Source organism: Coptis chinensis, chromosome 3, assembly GCF_015680905.1.
Source record: "Coptis chinensis isolate HL-2020 chromosome 3, ASM1568090v1, whole genome shotgun sequence".
Taxonomy (NCBI): domain Eukaryota; kingdom Viridiplantae; phylum Streptophyta; class Magnoliopsida; order Ranunculales; family Ranunculaceae; genus Coptis; species Coptis chinensis.
Genome location: NC_141458.1, coordinates 16,350,226 through 16,372,649, shown reverse-complemented (window position 1 = coordinate 16,372,649; position 22,424 = coordinate 16,350,226). Strand labels below are relative to the sequence as shown.

Genomic DNA, 22,424 nt, shown 5'->3' with positions numbered 1-22,424 from the left:
CTCAAAACATAAAACCGACCACTTTGATTCGGTTTTCGGTTTCATACATCGGTTAACCGTTATAAACCGAACCGAACCGGACTTGTTCATATTTTGCATTACTCAATTTTAAATATTTGACTGTCCATAAATATTTGACCAAGTCCCGTAGTCAGCAACTTGAAAACACAACTTACAGCAACGAAATTACTCGTATATATATATATATAAGGACATCACATCTTTTGTTAGGCATATGCGCTGAATATGGGACTATAGCAAAACTGGTAAGAGGTCGTTCCACCTTCAAGAAACTCTCAGCTCTCACACACCCTTTCTTCCACCTTACTGCCTCTTGCATCTCTCATATATATTAGCTCAAAAGCTTTCAGATATATTCATCATACAATAAGCACAAAATGAAGAAAAATGAACAAGTTCTAGAAGTCATAGAAACATTTAAAACAAGCTTCTCAAATTCTAACAACCATCTCACAACCCCGCTTCACAAAATGATGATTCCAACTCATAAACCAAATTAAAATTTTGTTAGAAATCCAAAATGAAGGAGAAAACATTCTCAATAATTACTAGTTTAATTGAAACATAGATTAGAGCATGGATCGATCAATTACTCTTAAAGTCATTTCATGTTCTTAAAATTAAATCAAATGGAGCAATACCCAAACTCATAAACTTAATAAACTTAATAAACTCATAACATTGTCAACCAAAGTGATAAGAATAGATAATGCTCTTGAAATTAGATATTGGAAAAAAGAAGCAATAGAAGCTATAATAGAAATGGGGGTGGGGGTGTTGAGAAATTGGTAGAGTTGCAATTTGGTGAAGAAGAGACAGTAGTGATGGTAAGTGAGCAATTACTAGTTTTAGTCCCGTATTGCTTAAAAGACCAAAAGTAATACTAAAAGGAAGGTATAAATACATTAGCTGGGACATGGGCTTTCATAGTTGCACTTGAGGGCTTTATTATATGGGCCTGTTGGTGAGACTAATAAATTATTTCAAGCTGTTGGCAAAATGTCGAATCAAATTTAAAACCGAACCGAACCGAAAATTCGGGTTTCGTTTTCAATCGGTTTTAGACAGTTGATGGTTCGGTTTCGGTTGCTATTTTACAAAACCGAGTACTTTGATTCGGGCCCAGTTTTCACCTTAAACCGGACCGAACCGAACCGTGGACAGCCCTACTTTATTTAGCTTCTTTATTATTATTATTATTATTATTATTATTATTTTTTCTCTCAGCATTGTGATCTTTCCGTTCGAAACTTTTCGTCAATATCTTTTGCTCGTAATTCCGTCGTTTCAACCTACGACAAAAAAACAAATATTTTCGTCAATCTTTCAGACTTAACCAAAATTTTACGATAATTGATAAAAAAAATATACTTACATATCTGTTTCCGACACCGCTTTGTCATATTCTCCACACTTTTCTCCGTTTTCTTCGTCTTCTTTGACAGGCCAAATTTAAGTTTTATCGAAACTCAATAATTTAAGCTTAATATCCTAGCTGATCCAATTTGAAGCTGCTCGATCATGAGCTAGATTATGTCGTGGCCTCGTGTAGTCATTATATTTGTCACCTTCTTTCCACCTCACCAAGTCTCGCGATCGTCATCGAAGTTTTCTTCTCGAAAGTATTTTTCGCCAGATAGTACGGTAGTTCTACAAAAAAAATAGAAAAGAAAAACAACGGGTCGATAGGTCAAAATCCGGGTCAACTAGCTCACAAATCGGCCATGTTAACAAAGGGCAGGTATGGTGCCCCTCCTTTATTGGCGCTGCACCATATCATGTTACTTGTATTACTTTTTCAAATAAGAGGCGCCATCACTCTCATCAGTATCACCAAGTCCAAGTCCATGTTCACATTCGAGTGCTCTTTTCATTTACCGCCACCAAGCATTTGTTTCACTTTGACTTGACATACTTCTTCACACTTTTAATTTTTGAACTTCTGTTGTTATATGCTGCAATGAGCCCACATACCTTGCCTCTTTTCCTGTTTTGGCAGTCCTCTTTATCTCCGCAACTAGCCTATTTTCTTCCAATTCCAATGAAGTAATTTCCTTCTCATTGCCTCTAGTGGCAGTCGTCATTTCTCTTACCGCCCATAGTGCTTCTTTAGGAGGAGGAGGGGGTTTTGCGAATATATTCATGACTCAATTTCCCAAAAATAGAAACACCACAGATAGATTGAGGAGACGATGACCCTTAGTTACTGGGTTCAGAACAAATATTTCAGGCCAAATATCTTCTCTAAATTCGCGGATAGGTCCATTGCATGAGTTTGTGACAGATACATGACTTCCCCAGAAAACTAAAGATTTTGGTCTGGAATACTCATTCGCCATCCATCTGTTCTATTGAGAACGTGTTCCATCATTAGTTTAGTCTTTTGTTGATCTAGTTTTACATTGCAGGTTGGACTCTTATCTAATCGAACTCTTGTCTAATCCAACTTCATCCCTAATCTCAATTCTTATCTTCTCCACATTCTTATCTCATCCGAACACTTTGAGTCCAAGTAGTATTTAACTTCTTTTTATTACTATTATTACTATATTGCCCCTACGTATATTTTCAACGGTATAATCCAAGTATCGCTATTCCGTTTGGCACCTCGTTGAATTCAAATTTCAGATTATTACTTTGACGGCGTTGATGCAGTTTAAGCCACTCGAATTTTTTGCAATTTTATTTCGTGCATATTTTATTTATTTATTTATTTATTTTTTTATTTTTTTTCGTACATTTTAGGCCATCTTTTATTTAACTACATCAAGGCCCCCGTGATATCGTTAGTTTGACATTATTTCGTTCCGATAATTCGCGAATTTTTTTCGATAATCAATTTTCCAATTTTTTTCTTTTCGCGACGACACTTCGTTATACATTCCGCTCATTTTTCCGATCGTTTTACGTTCACACTACACTTTGTTATACACTCCGCTTTTACTCTTTTTTATTATTTCACGTTTTCCGTGATTTATCTTCTCTTCTTTGCCATGTGAACTTTGTTACCGACAAAAGGGCGGTGTTTCGACCCCCACCTATGTGGCAAACGCCCATTAGTAGGGGTCTCTATTTTATTCATTTAATCAATGGGGGCTAAAGCCCAATTCAGCATGTCATGGATCAACGTATGAGGCCCATTAACTCATGTGGCTAAGGCCAACCCACCACATGACTTCTGCCACTAATGTACATTGATTTATGTCCGATTAATTTCTTATCAAAGAGATAGTTATCGGTTAGCAGGTTATGCTTTCTATCACAATTACTCAAGATACAAGATTACTTGTTTTATAAAGGACTCTACTCTACCTCTATAAATATCAAACTATTTTTCATAGGAACTATGTTGAAACTTGATCCCAGATAATAGATCTTGGGTGAAAAGGCGGCCATTATTCGGCCATTATTTGGTTCGGGCCATCTCCCCAACATCAAATTCCTCTGTTTCTTAGTGCCTTCTTTACCATTGCTCTCGTTGTGTTGAAGCAGTTTACTGCCGAAACATATAGCTAGTTCAAATGATTCACCAAAACATCAGATTATCCATTCGTATCACAACATGATTAGTGGATTTGCGGTGAAGCTAACTGAGGAGGAATTGAAGGCCATCGAAAAGAAGGATGGATTTATATCAGCTACATCAGAAAAAAAGTTCCAACTACACACCACTCACTCACCTGACTTGTTGAATTTCGGTAAGGGTGTGATAATTGGAGTACTGGATACGGGTGTATTGCGTAGCTGTTCAGCGGTTAAGGTATGCCTCCTCCTCCAGCAAAATGGAAAGGCCAGTGTGAATTCAATATAACTGAGTGTAACAACAAAATAATCGGTGCAAGGAATCTTGTTACTGGAACGTCAGGGCCACCTCTTGACGTTGAGGGGCATGGATCTCATACAGCAAGTACAGCTGCCGGAAGCATTGTCAAGAATGCTGGTGCACTAGGAAATGCCCTTGGCACAGCTGCTGGGATGGCACCTCACGCACATTTAGCAATCTATAAAGTATGTTCTATAGAATGCTTAGAAGGTGATATACTAGGAGGGATGGATATTGGAGTGGAAGATGGTGTTGATGTGCTTTCATTATCACTTTCTATATCACCTACGCCATTCTATATGGACAACACTGCCATAGGCGCTTTTGGCGCCATCCAGAAGGGAGTTTTTGTTAGCCGCTCGGCGGCAAATGGAGGTCCAATTGCTAGTTTACTTTCTAATGAGGCTCCATGGATTTTAACTGTTGGAGCAAGTACCATGGATAGAGAAATAAGGGCTACTGTTAAGCTTGGAAATGATGAAGAATTTGATGGAGAATCTCTCTTCCAGCCAAAAGATTTTACCTCCACACTGCCTCTTGTATATGCTGGTGCAGATGGTAACACCGAGTCTGCATTTTGTGCGAAGGGATCGTTAAATGGCACTGATTTCAAAGGGAAAGTAGTGTTGTGTGAGTGTGGAGGAGGTGTTGGGAAGATTGACAAAGGCATTGAAGTACAAAATGCTGGAGGTGCTGCTATGATACTTGCTAACAACGCGCCCAACGCCTTCAGTACGGTAGCAGACGCCCATGTTCTTCCAGCAGCTCATGTAAGTTTCGCAGCAGGGTTGAAAATCAAAGCTTACATAAACTCTTCATATGAACTACCCATGGCAACAATTCTTTTCAAGGGCACAGTAATTGGATCAGCATATTCTCCAGCGGTAATATCCTTCTCTTCAAGGGGTCCTAGCATAATAAGTCCTGGAACACTGAAGCCAGATATAATAGGACCAGGAGCGAGTGTTCTTGCTGCATGGCCATTCTCTTTGGATAACTCCAGTTCCACGTCGACATTCAACGTGATATCTGGTACTTCTATGTCATGTCAGTCCTCCCCTTGGCGGTATAGCCGCTCTGATAAAAAGTACTCACCCCGATTGGTCCCCAGCTGCAATAAAGGCCGCTATCATGACAAGTGCTGATTTACACAACTTGAAAGGTAAACGAATTTTGGATCAATTACTGCATCCTGCAAACCTCTTTGCTACTGGTTCCGGTCATGTTAACCTGACAAGAGCAAACGACCCAGGCCTTGTTTACGACATTCAGCCAAGTGATTACATACCTTACTTATGTGGTTTGGGATACACGGACGGACAAGTTGGAATTCTTGCACATCAAACCATCAAGTGTGCATATTCTAATCGCATTTCTGAAGGACAACTTAACTACCCTTCATTTGCAGTTAAACTTGGAACTAGTCAAACATTTAGTAGGACTTTAACCAATGTAGGTGATGCACACTCAACTTACACAGTTGCGATTTATAACCCTAAAGGAGTCTACGTGAAGGTCGAACCCGAAATTGGTATACTCAGTGACTTTTGGTCCGACAGCTGATGGAGGTGCGCAGAGTGGTTCGTTTGCTGAAGGATTTCTCAAGTGGGTATCTCGTAAACATTTTGTTGGGAGTCCAATCTCAATAACGTTGAGTAAGATGTGGATACTTGAAAAGTGACGGTCAACTACTTGATTGACAAAATTCACGATCAACTTAGTTATATACAGAGTTCATAAAAACACTAAAAATTAAAAAAACATATACATATGCTGTTATATATCATGTCATTATTTGCTTCCGATTTTACTACGTATATTTCCGAACAAAAATATCAGGCAACATATCACTATAATCTGTAGAAACTCTAGGGGTAAGATTCAATTGCATCTATGAGCTCAGTGGTGCCTGGTGAGAGAACAAGTTGCATTCTGCTATCAGCCATTGGCAAATTTAGGACCCTGCTATTGCCAACGATAAAACATGACCAAGAAAAGAAAAAAGTTGCTCCATGAGAAAGCACATACTTTTAATGACACTGAGAAATAAAATACCAAATCCTCTGAGTATACACTCAATATTAAAGGTAAAGACTTAGGTTTTAAACTCAAGTTGAGCCCATAAAGAAAGATTTTTCTGGATCTGGCCCCTCTAAAGACCATCAATTCCTGTCTTCTTTCGTTAAATCCTTACAGAAACCCAGAAACAAGTCTAACAGCTCAACTACCTGATCATAGTAGTGGACATAGATCTAACAGAAGCAAAAGACAAAGCAATTATTCCACATAGTTACTCCACCAGGTAGGCACATAGGCTGCTGAAGAGAAATTAGTTTTTAGGGCCAATGTCTTTGAGAGTTGAGATCTGCTCTTCTCCCATCGAAGACATGACAGTCACCACCAGATCTTTTCCTTCAGCAAACCCCTCTGTAATCTATAAAAATGACAAGGAATTAGTTGCAAAGAATATGAAAAATCAGTCTTAAAGAGAGGACAATAGAAATAGTACACACCTGGGTGAGCAGTGGCTCTTCAGGAAGCCTCAGATCATCCTTGGTGTTCCCATTCTCAGTTAACAGGCTCACCTGAAAGGACCCAGCCTCAGTCACTTAGCTAATAAGAAACGCTAAAATTATCTTGGATAAAGGGAGAAAGCACTTTTCCTGACTTAGATTATGTGATAATAGTATAATACTAATAACTTACAAAGCCATCTTCAGAAATATCGATCAGCTGATAGTCTGTACGATTAACATGAGGAACCTGGAAAATAGATATCAACACGGCCAATCAGCCATCCAAAATTTCATATGCTAATGGTGAAGAAAAACAGGATTTTATGATAAGGAAGGAATGAGAGCATAATAGATCGAGAAAACAATCAAATTATGAACGTACATCACAATTGTGGGATGAGGGCACAATGTCTTCAAGCTTCTTTGATGTGAATATGTCAATTGCTACGAAGTGACACTTGGCATGGCCATGCTTGCCAGTTTTGGAGGTGGAAACCTCAACAACCTGATTACACAAAAAGCACCAATAGAGTGAGTTGATCCATGTGGTCACATGTGAGGCTGAAAACCTAAAATAGTTGTCTTTGTATTATAGCATTGACAACAACCCTAAACCACAACCTCCAAATCCAAGAAACTGGTTTTAGCTCTTATGGTAAATATGCATCTAAAATGAAATCATATCTAGTTGCCAGTGGACTGATGGCATAAACATGAGTAACACACAAACATGTGACCATGGGATCTCACAACTTTAGATGACCTACTTTGTTGGGACATTAACTATTGGCAAGACAGTATATATTTCCATGTAAAACTTTCACAACGACTTCTGGCTACAGAACACAGGAATAGTTCCGACGAGTCTTACCAATACTATCAATCAAGATAATCGTTCCATGCTCTAGTGACTGATGACTGGATACCTTTATAAATCTGGTAACTGCCAGCCATTTGTGGCTAAGCTCAACACTTCAACAGTAGTAAGACGCCTTAATCCCCAACCCAGGCACAGACAGACACTCACAAATTACTTGTGAAAGAGACATGTCACTCATGGAGTGTCTAACTAGGAAATGTTCCTTGAAATGGAAATACACACATCATCTTCCAGCCTAATGGTGCAAACGACATTCCACTACAGCTTTATCTTTCCTAGAGGCATGTGCCCTCCATCTGTGCTATTTTTCAGCTCTGTTTATGTCTTTAGTTCTCTCACCAACTCAAAAAAATTGACTTGAACCAAACCATCATTAGAGACTTAGATATGCTGCTACTGATTTGTCCCTTAAACTAGTCTAACTAAATCTATGGATGGAAGGTTCAAAATACATGTGTTCCAAATCTCCACAAGTAATGAAGAAGTACAAGCTAAACTCCATAAGGTCCAAAAGTGAACATATTAACGCCTAGATGAAAACCCCCCCTACTACTTTCGCCATTGATGAAGTCAAAGGTCCAAGCTTTAGCTAATGATAGTATGACATGATAAAGACGAGTTAAGAGTTCCAACCATGCTTACAAACTTGTCATCATTGATCCATGAACTATTTACAGTAGGTCGACAAATTCTGAAACAAAAATTCATGTGTAAAGGAAAGTTATCCGATAATGATACCAGGATTCATGAAGCTTGCAGATTACATTGATAACACCTTTGAGTAAAATATTACAGTTATATCGGGAGAAAAGAAAGTTGTAAATTTGTAATCAAACCTAAACTCATCAATCAATTAAGACGCGCTTCGTAGATGGTTTGGTACAACAGCAATTATAAGCATGAAAAACAAAAGCACAGGATCAGGCTTTGATTATCAAAATTTCTATTGAGAAATGACCGACATACAATTACACTTATAAATCATTCATTCATTCATGTTTTAAATATATCAAAAGGGAGATCTACCAAACAAGCTTAATTACAAATCCATTTTAAATCAATTTAATAAATCCACATGAATACTAAAGCAAAACAGATTGAGAAGAAATAGAGATAAAACATAAACCTTGCAGGGTCTGCCTTTGATGACGATGTAACCACCTTTACGGATGGCACCAGCTTGTTGAGGATAAGTCTTTGATGCACCTGCATCACCCTTTGCCTCGAAATGATGTTCTTCATCAGACATCTTTGATCTTTCTCTCTTTCTCTTTTGTGTCTTGTGTTGCTGCTGCACCTCAACAAAATATCTTTTCCTTTTTCTTTATCAGGATGAGTCAACTTTTTAGTCTCTCAGATAAATCCAAATTCCTTTTAGGGCATAATATGGGTTGTAAATTAGGGCTTAAAATGGGTCGGGTCAGACTTCGTTGACCTGACCCTTGTTTACCCGTGTGTAACGTGGAAGATCATAATATATATAAAAAAGAATATTATCTTTCTGGAATATGGCTAACCTTTTTATAGATAATAATAACTTTTTATGCTATTTAATTTATGATTTATTTTGGTTCATTTCAAATCAGTATTCACATTTCTTATTTTGATGGAAATTTCTTATTCCATTAGTTAATGCTATAGTTGTTCAATTCTCTGCCTGTGTGGATTGTTAAATTTCAAAGTATATGCGTCTCAAAAAGAGACATGATTACGAAGATATACACAATATATGAGACATGATTACGAAGATAGATGGGTACATGATATTGTGGAATTATAAGGAAGTGAATTTTGTAGCTGATAATTTTTATGGTATTTAATTTATGGTTTATTTTGGTTCATTTCAAATCAGCATATTGACATTCATTTGTCATTTTGTCTTATGAATTCAATTCCAATGTTTGTTTCCAAAAGAAAAACAAAAATTATACGCTACCATCTCACTTAACAATTTCACACATGTACAAGAAATTCCAGATAAGGCTGATGTAATATGTCCCCAAGTCAGGGTCGGCATTTGCCACACGTAATGAGCAAAGTACTCTCCGACTAGGTAATTCTAAGATAAATACATATGCCTCTAAGAGTATAGGAAACCGACTATTATGTATACGAGGCAATACATACAAAGAATATATTGAAAATGATAAATATTTAAGACTTGCCAAAATTCTATTATCTGTATTTTGAACAAAATATATAGAAGAATCTCAATGACAATCCTTATCCTCTAATGATAGGATCAAACATAATTTCAAGTTATGAGATTTCAGTTCCTGATTCAAGCTCTCATGCACTCTCTGTTTCCCACAGAAGGAACCAGTACAGTCACTCATTAGAATCTAAATCACTCCAGTCGGGCTTACCATCGAACACTTGAGCATTTGTATTTGTAAGTCTAGCACCAGCTTTAGAAAGCGCATCTGCTGTAGTGTTTCCTTCTCTCCATATGTGAGTGATTTTGTTCTCTCCATATGTGAGTGATTTTGAAATGCTGAAGTTGTGGTAGACAATTTGTCTATCTTGGTGCTATGAATCAAGATATAGACTCAGGGGTTGATCTTTTCACTGCAAGCTTTGTTCATTCTGGCATATATAATCTCTAAAGAGTGAAGTAGATCTTTTTCATCCTTGATCTACACTCTGAAGTGATCAAAACGTGAAAGTTCACTGTACAAAACGACAATTAATTTTGGGAGTGTCCACTATATGTACAGCTATGGACATGGTTCTCCACACCATTCAATATTCTGCAACCCATTCAAGTCTTTAGGGAAGCCATTCAATTATCAATTACTTGGAGCCTAGCTTCTACAGTCTACTGAAGTGAATGTGGGATTCTGGTCAAAGTGTAGGTGGGCTGAGCATATGGAAGATCAGGAACAAAGTTTTCTTTTGCAAAGAAAGTTCCTAATCTCAATGACTGCAAGAGAATAATTAATCAAGATCTCAGATTAACTTTCCCAAATCCCCCCATCATCTGAGTCAAGCCACCATGTAGAGTAAGCTTCTGGGATTGGAAGTGAGTTACTGATATGATTGATATCATAAAATATTAACAAAAGCTAGGACAGTTGAAAACATGTACAGGAATAAGAACGTAGAATGTAGATTTTCTATTCTTTCGTCTTCAGATTGCAATGATAACTGGTTAAAGAGGTCCTTCTTACATACAAGGATAACAGAAAATGAATATTTTACTCCAAAAAGAACAACATCCTCAATTGCTAAGCTTGTATATGTATATAGTGTAGAACTGAAGTTCTAATGCTTATAACATTGAAAGAAGATAGAAAAGCAACCGAGTTCAAACAATTCTTAATTGAAGCACTGTACATTTCCTTCCATGGAAGCATAATTAAAAGACCACCCAATGAGTATGTGTGTTTTTGCTCCTTCCTCATTGATAGACAACAGGTTCAATGTCCTTCAGGAGGCCAACTATTTGGTGCATACTTGGCCTTTTCATAGGCAAATCAGCTGTACATAAATAGCCAATCCTAAGGGCCTCCTCCATTTCCGTCTCTGATCCTGTACCTCGTATTTTTGGATCAATCGCCACTGCACACTGATTCTTTCTAACCAGTCCTCTGACCCAACTTACCAAACTAGACTCTTTCTCCTCCGAATAATCATCTCCGATTGGTTTCTTCCCAGTAATCAGCTCAAATAGAACAACCCCATATCCAAACACATCTGATTTTAATGTTGGTGGACCAGTTTCTGGCTCATAAAATTCTGGAGGTACATATCCTGGTGACCAATGAGGAACATCATCCTCTTCACCATTGATCAATCCAAAATCAGATAGTCTAGGCTCCAAACATGAATCAAGATAAATACTACTAGCCTTAACGTCTCTGTGGATTATCGAAGGCGAACACCCGTGGTGAAGGAATGCTAGTGCTCGGGCTGTACCAAGTGCAATCTTGTGTCTGAATCTCCATGTAGTCAGTAGACCTTCAGAACTAACATTTTGAATTCCATTAGTATTATCCTCTTCCCATGTATCCGTGCTCCAATCATCTGCCCTTGATATGCCAAGAGGAAGATCATGAAGCAAATTCTGCAAATTCCCGTTCTCCATGTAATCGTAAATGGCAATCCTTTGATCGCCAGCTAAGCAGTATCCTGTCAGAGGAACAAGATTGGGGTGTCTAATTCGACCGAGATATTCAAGCTCCCTTGCTACTTCTTGGTCTGTCATGGTTGAGACATGAACTAGAACCTTGACAGCTACATGAATTCCTCCAGGTAGGAATCCCCTATAGACTGGACCGAATCTACCTTCTGCCAATAGGGTCCCTCTATCAAAATGTGATGTTGCGGATAAGAGATCCGAAAAGGTAATGTTTAGTAACGGCTTTTCGAATATCACCACAGGGACCGAGGTGGCAACCTTAACATCGGCAACCCAAGTCGTCGAATCTGTCTGAAATGAGAAGGGACCTGAGATGTTCTGTTCTTCTTTGCTTACAGATTGATGCTTATTAGCTTCCCAAACAACGGTTTGCCTTCTGCAGCCAAAGGCTAGGCAAAGCAATCCAACTAGTAAAAATACAGTTGATAGACTAACAGCTAGAGAAAGCTTTAGTCCAATGTGTTTACTGGTCTTTCTTCGAAAGAGATCCGAGTTCGCAGCAATTGGGCAGCTGTTTAGTGACCCAATGAATGCAGTTCTGAAGATCTCGTCTGATAGTTCAGAAGCACATAGAGTTAAGTTGTTGTAAGAGAAATTATATCTCTCCATCTGGTGTAGCTTCTGAAGCAGCTGTAGTGGGACTTCTCCTGTTAATTTGTTCAGTGAAAGGTCTAAGACTTCAAGTTCATTGCTACGCAGATAAGGAACGCGGCCATTGAGATGGTTCTTAGAGAGGTCTAGTGTACTTAAGCTAGTCAGTTGTGAGATTTCAGAGGGAATTTTACCTCTAAGACCAGTGCCAGACAGGTTCAGATATTCAAGACTAGAAAGCTTTTTCTATTCGAGGGAATACTTGTCCGGAGAATCTATTATGAGCAAGATTAAGGTGCTTGAGATTTTGGGCTTCATTCCAATCATGAAAAAATTCTCCGATAAGTTGATTCGAGGAAACATCAAGAACAACCAAATGAGACCAATTGAAGTTAGAAGTAGAATTCATATCAGAGAGGTAACCTTGAAAATAGTTTCGGCTTATGTCAATGACTTCAAGTTTCTTCTGAAACACACCCATTACAAATCCATGAAATGAGTTGCTAGAGACATTAAGATAAGTCATGGAATTCAATCCAGAAAAGACTGAAGACTTTCCATGAATCTCATTCCTAGCAAGGTTTAAGGCCTTGAGCTTGGGAAATGCGGCACTGAAACCATCAGGAAGAGTACCAGTAAGACGATTCGATGAAATGTCTAGTGAAACAAGACTTTGACAATTCAGAAGCCCAGATGGGATACTCCCCATGAACAAATTTTCATTAAGATTGAGGACTTGAACGCTCAGAAGAGAGCTAAGCGATGCAGGAATGTTTTCAGAGAAGCTGTTGAAGGAAAGATCAAGGCTCTCCAAGGCAGCAAAGTTGCCAATGTTATTAGGAAGAATTCCAGAAATTTGATTATAGGAAAGATTAAGAGTCTTGAGATTCTTTCCTATACTCCAGAAATCTGAGGACAAACTGGTGATTCTGTTATTGCTCAAGTCCAAAGACTGAAGCTTACTGAGCTTCCCAATTGTGGTCTCAGGAATTACACCAGAGAGACCAAGACTAGAAACTACTAAACTAATTACATTTACACGTTGGGCGTCACAGAAAACACCTTGCCATGAGCAAACAGGAGCAGAGAAATTAAATTCTTGTGAAGAGGTTACAGCCATTTTCTTAACAAAATCAGAAACATAGAACTCATCTGTGTTTGGTTGTTGGGAATACAATGGCTTGAAAAACAATGAAACAAACAAAATGGAAGTAATGAAACCGAACCCCATTTGAGATAAAGGACTGAATGTCGTCAACAAGTTACCTGTAATGAGAGAAATGATCTTTGTGTCGTTCTGACAATTGTCATTTGCCACCAGAAAGAGCAATGACTCATCTACTTTGCATCTTCACCAAAAATAGTGGTTCTGTGCTACAACTCGTAGCAAGTATAGAAAGCAATCATCTAGAAACTTGAGGTTGGAAGTTAGTGAAGTTCTTGGCCTGGGTGTCAAAGAAAGAATGTGAACTCTCCTTGTCTGGCTTTCCAGTTTCTAAGAACAAACAAAAGACAACCAGTTGACACTTCACTTTCTTTGTCATGAACATGAGAAACTTTTAACTATAATGTATTGTTAACACACACAAAAGAGGAGCTGGAGGGAGGTTGGAAGGTGCAGGGGAGTAAAGATGATAGGGTAAGGTGGTCACATGAGTTATTCGTTTCTATAAATAAGAGTGAAAAGAAAATTCTGCCTTTGGTAAAATCTATGAGGGGTACGGTGGTAGTTGGATACTTGGATTCAAATTCAATGATTAAATTCATCATCTTGTCATTTAAATAAATGTACGTTACTCACCTGCTGGTGCCCATGTACTGCAGAATATCGCAATGTCTGCCTAAATCTTGGGAATTAGCAAATACTTTACTGTGTCAGTATTGTTGCCATGCGAATATTTCTGGCTTTGCACTTTGTAATGTTAGCAATTAGAAGTTGTGTAATTCACTATTTCAGTAAGCTAGACATGTTTTTTTTGGTATTTCAGTAAACTAGACATAATGTGTAATACTTGGCTATCTTCAGTACGTAGAGTCAATACAAAATAAATGGTGTCTGGACTCTGGGTCACCATAGCAGTCACGTCTTTAAGAAGTTCTTTGTGGACAATAGCCAGTAGTGGACTCCATTGAATATAGAACCAGGCCCTATTTTTCCTGCAGGGAAGGTTTGTTAGTCAATTGGGAGAATCAAAAGGTTCTTCTGATTATTTAATCTGAGCATTTTATATTGTCATACCATTTCTTTAAGGCTAAGTGATTGATGATTGATCTCTTAATCTTCTTTTTAGCAACTTTTTTAATCTTTTTCTTTTGGGTTTCTTATAGCCTTTCTAGCCTATAAAATATGAAGCCCATGCCTAAAATCAAAAGCACCCAAGGATCTGATACACAAAAGCAACTACCTTAATAATAATGGACTTGAAATAGCTGAAGAAAGTTGAGATACTTAGGTAATCCAATGGTTTATATTGATCAGTTGGTGTGATACTGAGATGTGGTTTCCATAAACATTGGTGGTGCTCACATCTACCTTTATAGTAATACTAAATCATTCTAATTAAGTTGAAATGGTTAGTGGAGCATAATTATGACTATGGATTCTAACACAGTTGTATCACGCCTTGAACACAAGCAAATGAGTGAAGACTTTCATCATTTGCATTCATGGAGTTGGTGGAGTAATCAGGAATCTTGATAATCAACTACCTTGTTGAATTATAAATTCAACTAGCAAACTTACTCTTGACACAATGAAGATTACAAACCTATATGTGAAGTATGATTATCAACAGAGTCATTATATCTTAATTCCTTTCATCAAAAGTTATGAATGCCCAAAAAATTAAAGTAGGCCTACCGGCGTGGTAAAGGTTAATTGCTTAACTCAACCATGTTATGCTCCGATAGAGACTTTTTTTTTGGTAACTGCTCCGATAGAGACTTCAAAAAAATGTCAGACTTTTCGCTCTTTTGTTTCATATTATGGCATCCATATATTGTTTTACTTTCTTTGATGTATGAACCCGACTTTTATGGTTCGCTACTATCAGACGTAATCAGAATTCAACCTAATGAGTGTCCCTTAACAATTTCTGTATTCACTCCAATAAGTTGCAATTGGACTACATTTCAATTTTTGCATCATGGTGTGCATGGCTCACGCGCACTATTCTCTCTATTTTATCTTCTCCAATACCTCAATTACGTTCTTTGAGTTCTGCAGAAAAATTATGAGCAGAACCAACTCCGTGTTAAACAACTTTTTACATATTTTAACTAGCACCAAATGACTATAAATGGTACATTGATGAAGTGTATTATCTGAATGACATATACTTCAAAAAATGTAGGTTAAGTATGACACAGGTAGGGGTGGAACTCGGGCGGGTTGGGTCGGGTTGAGGCATAACTTGAACCCGGGACCAAACTCCAGTCGGTCCTTAAATTTTAAGTTCAAATCCTAGCTCGACCAATTCAGGTTGGGTCGGGTTATATCAGGTTGGTCAAACTTTTCAGATTTTATTTGAAATTATGAGATAAAAAAACACTAAAATTGAAATCTTCTAATGAAATAAAAGAGATTTGATTATTTGAAAGGGAAACTAACCTTGTTGATTACATTATTCTCTCTAAAATAGAGATTCTCGACCTTATTTTTGACAAAAATATAATGATTGAAATATATATGTACATATTGTTCATATGCTCGAGTTTTTCGGTTTTTTGATATTCTAACCCAAGGCCAACCCAAAATTGAGCCGGGTTTTGATTTTACAAAACCAAGCCACATTACAGATCTAACATGTTAACCCAAAACTAACAAAAATCGGGTTTTAATCCATCGGGCTTGGGCTAACCCTACCCAAGTTCCACCCCTAGACATAGGTAACTTGAAGTTGGTCGTTGCTAGACTCAAGCAAAAGGACCAACTCATCATGAAACTACGATCTCAATCGTATTAAATCACCCATAACTCCATAAGAAGCCTGAACTGGCCTACACTCTACTCTGGCCCAAAAGGGAGATAATTTGCTATAATGAGACAAACTTAGTTAAGTAGGGGCAGAACTGCAGAAGGGCAGAATGTAGAGGCCGGGGCACTTAAAGCAATATAATGGTGTCGGACTTTCAGCTAATCAGTTGAAGTAGAACTGGATGCGAAAGATGTTTGCAACTTTTTGGGAAATAAACCATCAAGCATTTCCTGGTGATGTAATAGAAGAGCTTGTTACTTTTGATAATGTAAATATTAAGTGGATCAATAGATCTGCCAACTCTGTAGCCCACAAGTTAGCATTTGTTAGGCATAATTTACTTCCTAGTTCTGAGTGGTTGACAATCCCACCAAGTTGGTTGAAGCACTTTTTGGAAGATGATACTCTGTCTGTAACCTCATCACTTTCAATATCTTAATATATATACATTGATTATCAAAAAAAAAAAAAAAAAAAAGGAAGAAGAAGAAGAAGGTAACTAGATTTTTAAATGGGGCTAGCTTAATTTAGTATGCCTACTTTCTGATGAAAATGTAGCTATTCTTAACATGAATTTAGCTAATACACTAGCCTGTGATAATTGCCATGTAGAATCTGTTGGAATACGACTCAGATTTGGATAAACCACACAGTTAAGGTTTTGGTTTCCTATTCTAAATAGGATTCTAATTTGATACCCACCTCTATAAATACGAGACCAGTTTGTAGGATTTGTAAGGTTCAATTTGTGAGAGAGAGTTTGTGAATTCTTCGGGATTCGTTTGTGAGTGATTGTACTCTATTTGTTTATCTCTTGATTAGTAAAATTCTCCTTTTTTGCTTGGTGGATTAGGCTAACGCCAAACCACGTAAATCTCGTCTCCACTTTTATTGGTTATTCGCTTTGCATTGGTAAGTATTTTAATTGATTTGTTTTTTGTCGATTTCTATCACCACATTCAATCTTCTTTGTCCAATTGTCACGCTTCCGCATTCGTTTATATAACAAATTGGTATCGGAGCCAAGGTTCTACCTAGGGTTTCTTTTGTTGGTTTATTGATTGTTTTGTGGTATATGAAAGTTTGAGAAAGTATGGCGACGGATCCTCCATCGGGTACTACTTCTATGACATCTAAGGAGAAATCACCTCCTACGACTTTGAATATTAACCATGCAAGGATTGATGTGGAGAAATTCGATGGATCTAACAATTTTAGTATGTGGCGTTGTGAAGTTATAGATGCACTATGCCAACAAGACTTGGATGATGTGTTAGACGAAAAACCATCGGATATAGAGGAGAGTGTTTGGGTTAAGAAAAATAGGCGAGCTTGTGGTATCATAAGATCGTGTTTGGCTAGGGATGTGAAGTACCTTGTTCTCAATGAGACTTCGGCCAAGGAAATCTGGAGAATCCTTGAAGAGAAGTACTTAGATAAGACAATAGAAGGTCGTGTCTTTATGAAATCAAAGTTGTATGATATGAGAAAGAAAGAAGGTATTTCATTGTCCAAAGATATGAGCGAAGTTTAACAAGTTACTTACCCGACTTGTTGAACATTGAAGAAGAAGCGAAGGATGAAGACAAAGCTTTCCATTTGTTGAGATCTCTTCCCAAGGAGGAGTATGGGCATATAAAACCACCATTATGTTGGGAAGAAAGCTTTGAACTATTAGAGGTGCGATCTGCGTTGACAAGTTGGGATATGATGAACAACAATGAAAAGGAGTCAAGAGAGTAAACCGAGCCTTCTTTTTTTGTGGTAAGAGGGGAGGTCTAATGACCGTCCAAACTCGGTGGTGGAAGAAGTAAATCTCGTTTCAAGTCGAGAGGGCCAAAACTAGCCCGTGATGAGTGTGCTTTTGTCATGAGGTTGGACATTGGAAGAAGGACTGCAAGAAGTTGAAACACAAGCGAAAGATACCGGCGCGCTTGATCCTAATGTCAACATTGCTCAAGGAGGTAATGATTCTGATAGTTCAAATTTCTCTTTTCCTGTTACATCGAGTATTTGTTTCATTGATTCCAGTCATTGGATTTTGGATACGGGTGCTACCTATCATGTTTGTCCCATAAGAGAGTGGTTTACAAGTTTCAAGAAGCTTGAAAGTGGTGATGTGTTGATGGGGAATGATCAACCCTGTCGCATTATGGGGATGGGTAATACTCGCCTCAAGATGTATGATGAAACAATTAAGGAAATAAAATATGTTCGATATGTTCCCACTTTGAAGAAGAATCTTATCTTTGTTGGTACTTTAGAAGCTAAGGGCTACAAGGTAGTCATTGACAGTGGTGTTCTAAAGATAGTTTCTGGAGCAATGGTTATCATGAAAGGCATACGTCAGAATAACTTGTACTATTTGAAGGGTGGTACAGTTAGTGGAGAAGTAGCTGTTACTGAGTATTCAGAGGTAGTTACTAAGGAGGCCACCAGATTATGGCATATGCGTCTTGCACATGCAGGTGAGAAGTCCATGCAAACGTTAATAAAGCAAGGATTGTTGAAAGGTGTTAAGACCTGTAAGTTGGATTTTTGTGAGCATTGTGTTCTAGGCAAGCAGACAAGGGTAAAGTTTGGCACCGCTATCCACCGTACACGTGGAACCCTTGATTATGTTCATTCGGATGTTTGGGATCCTTCTAGAAATGCATCTCTTGGAGGGAACAAACATTATTATGTGACCTTTGTTGATGATTACTCTAGGCGTTTGTGGGTATATACCATGAGAAACAAGGATGAAGTCTTAGATATCTTTGTGAAGTGGAAGAAGTTGATTGAAACTCAGACTGACAGAAAGATCAAAAGACTCCGAACTGATAATGGTGGTGAATATACGAGTAATCCGTTCTTACAAGTATGTCAGAATGAGATAATAGAGAGGCACTTCCGCGGTGAAAGGTGCTTGTAAATGAATGGGGTATTTGGCGTATGAACCGTACTCTAATGGAGAAAGTGCGGTGTATGTTGTCCAATCTTTGGATTGGGCAAAGTTTTTTTTGAAATTTTGTGAGTTATGCATGCTACCTTGTTAACAAGGTTGCCCGGTACAATTGGAGGTAAAACTCCTATGGAGGTTTGGTCTAGTAAAACCTTTCGGGATTATGATTCCCCGTGTGTTTGGGTGTCCCGCTTACTTTCATGTCAAAGATGGTAAGTTGGATCCTAGAGCAAAGAAAGATATCTTTGTGGGTCCGAAAAGTGGAGTTAAAGGTTATAAGCTATGGGATCGAAGATAAGAAATTCATTTTGGCGAGAGATGTGACATTTGATGAGGCTTCTATGTTGAAGTCTGGCGACTCTCAGCGGTGGGAGTATGGCCAAAGAGGTATTGCAGCAGGTGGAGATTGATGTGTCTTACCTAGTCCAGATGGTTCTGTATCTAGTAAATTGACAACCATGGATAGTCAGTCAGTTAATGTTCCAGTTGAAGACACAGAAATAGTGATTACAGGTGATGGAACAAATGATGATGCAGAGGATATGGCTCCATTAGAGGAGCAAATGAATATTGGTCCTTTGGCTCCGGTTCATGAGCCTATTGCAACTGGTAAATTTAAGAGAAATGTTTCCCCATTGTATTGGCTAAACGATTACGTTACCTATGCACTTCCTGTTATTGAAAGTCTTGATGAAGATGTTCCTTCCTCATATTATGGAGCAATCCAATGCTCCAAGTCAGAAAGGTGGAAGACAGCTATAGATGAGGAGATGCAATCTCTTCATAAGAATGATACTTGGGTGCTTGTAAAGTTACCTACGGGTAAGAAGGCAATTAGCGGAAAATGGGTGTTTGCATTGAAAGAAGGATCTCTAAGTAATGAGTTACGTTACAAGGCAAGATGGGTAGCTAAAGGCTACTGCATTTCGAGAGAGAGGGATTGACTATAATGAGGTGTTTTCTCGGTTGTGAAGCACTCCTCCACACGCATCCTTTTGGCCTTGGTAGCTCGGTATGATTTGGAGCTAGCCATTTCGATGTAAAACCGCTTTTACATGGTGATTTAGAATAGGAGATCTATATGACTCGGCCCAAGTGGGCTTAACGTTGCAAGCAAAGAGGATTTGGTGTGTAAACCGAAAAAATCGATATATGGTTTGAAAGCAGATCTCGGCGATGGTACAAAAGCGGTTTGATCGGTTTATGCTAGGGCTCAAGTACACAAGAAGTCACTCACGATCATTGTGTCTATTTTTAAAACTACATCATGGTTCTTTCATCTACTTGCTCTTGTATGTTGATGATATGCTTATAACCTCAAGAAGCAAGGCTGAGATTGATAAGCTTAAACGACTTTTGTCCTCGAATTTGAGATGAAGGACTTGGGTGAAGCTAAGAAGATTCTTGGCATGGAGATGAGGAGAGATAGAGCAAAAGGCATAGTTTGTTTGTCTCAAAAAGACATATTTGAAGAAGGTACTACGAAGTTTGGTATTGATGGGAACACTAAGTGCTGTGAGTACACCTCTTGCCCCTCATTTTAAACTTAGTGCTACTATGTCTCAGGAGTTCGATGAGGAGCGTGAGTACATGACTCATGTTCCATATGTAAGTGTTGTTGGTAGTTTGATGTATGTGATGGTGTGTACTAGGCGGACATTTCACAAAATTTGTTAGTGTTGTTAGTAGATATATGCATAACCCCGGGAAGAAACAACGGCAAGTTGTGAAATGGATTCTACGATACATTCTTGTCTTTGTAGATGTTGGTTTGATATTTGAGAGGGATACTAGTAAGCTTTGTGTGGGTTATGTGGACTCGACTATCGCGAGTGATTTGGATAAGCGTCGGTCCACTCTGGGTATGTATTTACTTTACTTTGGTGCTCCGGTAAGTTGGAGGTCTATTTTGCGATCTGAGTTGCATTGTCTACTGAGGCAGAATATATGGCGGTGGCCCGAGGCTATGAAAGAGGCTATTTGGTTGCAAGGTTTGTTAGATGACTTGGGTATTGTGGGAATCATTTCGAGATTCACTGTGATAGCATGAGTGCTATATATTTGGCCAAGAACCAAGTTCATCATGCCCGTACGAAGCACATTGATGTGCGTTTTCACTTTGTCAGAGAAATTTTAGAGGAGGGTGATATCTTACTCACTAAGATAGACACCAAGGAGAACCCAGCTGATATGTTAACCAAAGTGGTTTCTGGAATCAAGTTTCAACATTGTTTGAATTTGATTCATATCCTTCATTTGAGATGATTTGGCTCTTAAGGGCATTGGTGAACTCTGATCGGCTTGATATTTTAATAAAAAGTGCGTGGCGTGACCACTATGTGAATACGGTCGTGTTTGGTCCGCCGGGACATTTTGTTATTTGTTTGGTCCTTGGACATTTGTGCTTTGAAAGGGATTTGCTATTCGGTTGATCGGCTCAGATTTGGATAAATCTTCACCGAGGTGGAGAATTGTTGGTATACGACTCAGATTTGGATAAACCACACAGTTAAAGTTTTGGTTTCCTATTCTAAATAGGATTCTAATTTGATACCCACCTCTATAAATACGAGACCAGTTGGTGGGATTTGTAAGGTTCAATTTGTGAGAGAGAGTTTGTGAATTCTTCGGGATTCGTTTGTGAGTGATTGCACTCTATTTGTTTATCTCTTGATTAGTAAAATTCTCCTCTTTTGTTTGGTGGATTAGGCTAACGCCAAACCACGTAAATCTCGTCTCCACTTCTATTGGTTATTCGCTTTGTATTGGTAAGTGTTTTAATTGATTTGTTTTTTGTCGATTTCTATCACCACATTCAATCTTTTTTGTCCAATTATCACGTTTCCCCATTCTTTTACGTAACATAATCTATGTTGACTCTTAAAAAGACCATTTGTAGACAAACTTCGCAGACAGCACATTCAAACCGTGTGAACTTTTTTTTTGGGTTCAGAACAGCAGATTTTACTGCATTTTGGGATCAGAGAGAATCCGCTGGAAAACCATGCGTTGCCAAACTGTATCTTCTGAAATTGAATTCACAGAATAATTTCATCCAAAAAGTATTCAGCAACAAAGATGCAGTAGTACACATTCTCCAAATAACCAATTGGAGCTTTCCTAGTTACAACTTACAACCATCCTGGTGCAATATGTTTAGATACAACTTTCCAAATGCTCTTCAACTTGTTCCTTGTTTTTTAAAATAATTATTAATTAAAGTAATTGATTTGGACGCTTCCTTGTCTTTACGTTAACAAATGATTAGAAGAGTAGGTATAATCTTACAAGTAATAATCTTAATGAAACGATAAGCAATATGTCGGTGGTTTTAAAAAACGGGATAAGTTTCAGGGCATATAATAAGATAACCATTAGATAATATCTGAGAATCTGAGATCATGGTAAAGTATCATGATATGGTTCATAGTGATGATATTAGGCCACTATTACAATTTAACATGATGGTCTTTCAGATCTATTAAGAAAAATCTATAAGTAACTTGGTAGAATCAGATTCCTATAAACCTA

At 38.1% G+C, this 22,424-nt stretch overlaps 2 protein-coding genes and 2 pseudogenes across 3 annotated transcripts; 2 read left to right on the top strand and 2 right to left on the bottom strand.

Annotated features, from left to right (window-relative positions):
- Positions 1-1,745: 1,745 nt before the first annotated feature.
- Positions 1,746-5,659, top strand: LOC147508246 (subtilisin-like protease 4 pseudogene; annotated as a pseudogene).
- Positions 5,660-5,857: 198 nt separating this feature from the next.
- Positions 5,858-8,562, bottom strand: LOC147508245 (eukaryotic translation initiation factor 5A-4-like). Its single transcript, XM_086600802.1, has 5 exons — positions 8,367-8,562; positions 6,743-6,865; positions 6,551-6,607; positions 6,358-6,429; positions 5,858-6,278 (listed from the first exon to the last, which is right to left on the bottom strand). The coding sequence occupies exons 1-5, from the start codon at positions 8,487-8,489 to the stop codon at positions 6,174-6,176; spliced, it is 480 nt and encodes a 159-aa protein (XP_086456928.1). The 5' UTR covers positions 8,490-8,562; the 3' UTR covers positions 5,858-6,173.
- A 1,857-nt stretch (positions 8,563-10,419) lies between these two features.
- Positions 10,420-13,661, bottom strand: LOC147508244 (putative LRR receptor-like serine/threonine-protein kinase At2g24230 pseudogene; annotated as a pseudogene). Its single transcript, XR_015217973.1, has one exon. The product of XR_015217973.1 is annotated as a putative LRR receptor-like serine/threonine-protein kinase At2g24230 pseudogene (transcript).
- Positions 13,662-20,266: 6,605 nt separating this feature from the next.
- Positions 20,267-20,943, top strand: LOC147508243 (uncharacterized). The gene is made up of 3 exons (XM_086597017.1): positions 20,267-20,408; positions 20,657-20,784; positions 20,836-20,943. Exons 1-3 carry the CDS (start codon positions 20,267-20,269, stop codon positions 20,941-20,943), a joined length of 378 nt encoding a protein of 125 aa, XP_086453143.1.
- The last annotated feature ends 1,481 nt before the right edge of the window (positions 20,944-22,424 follow it).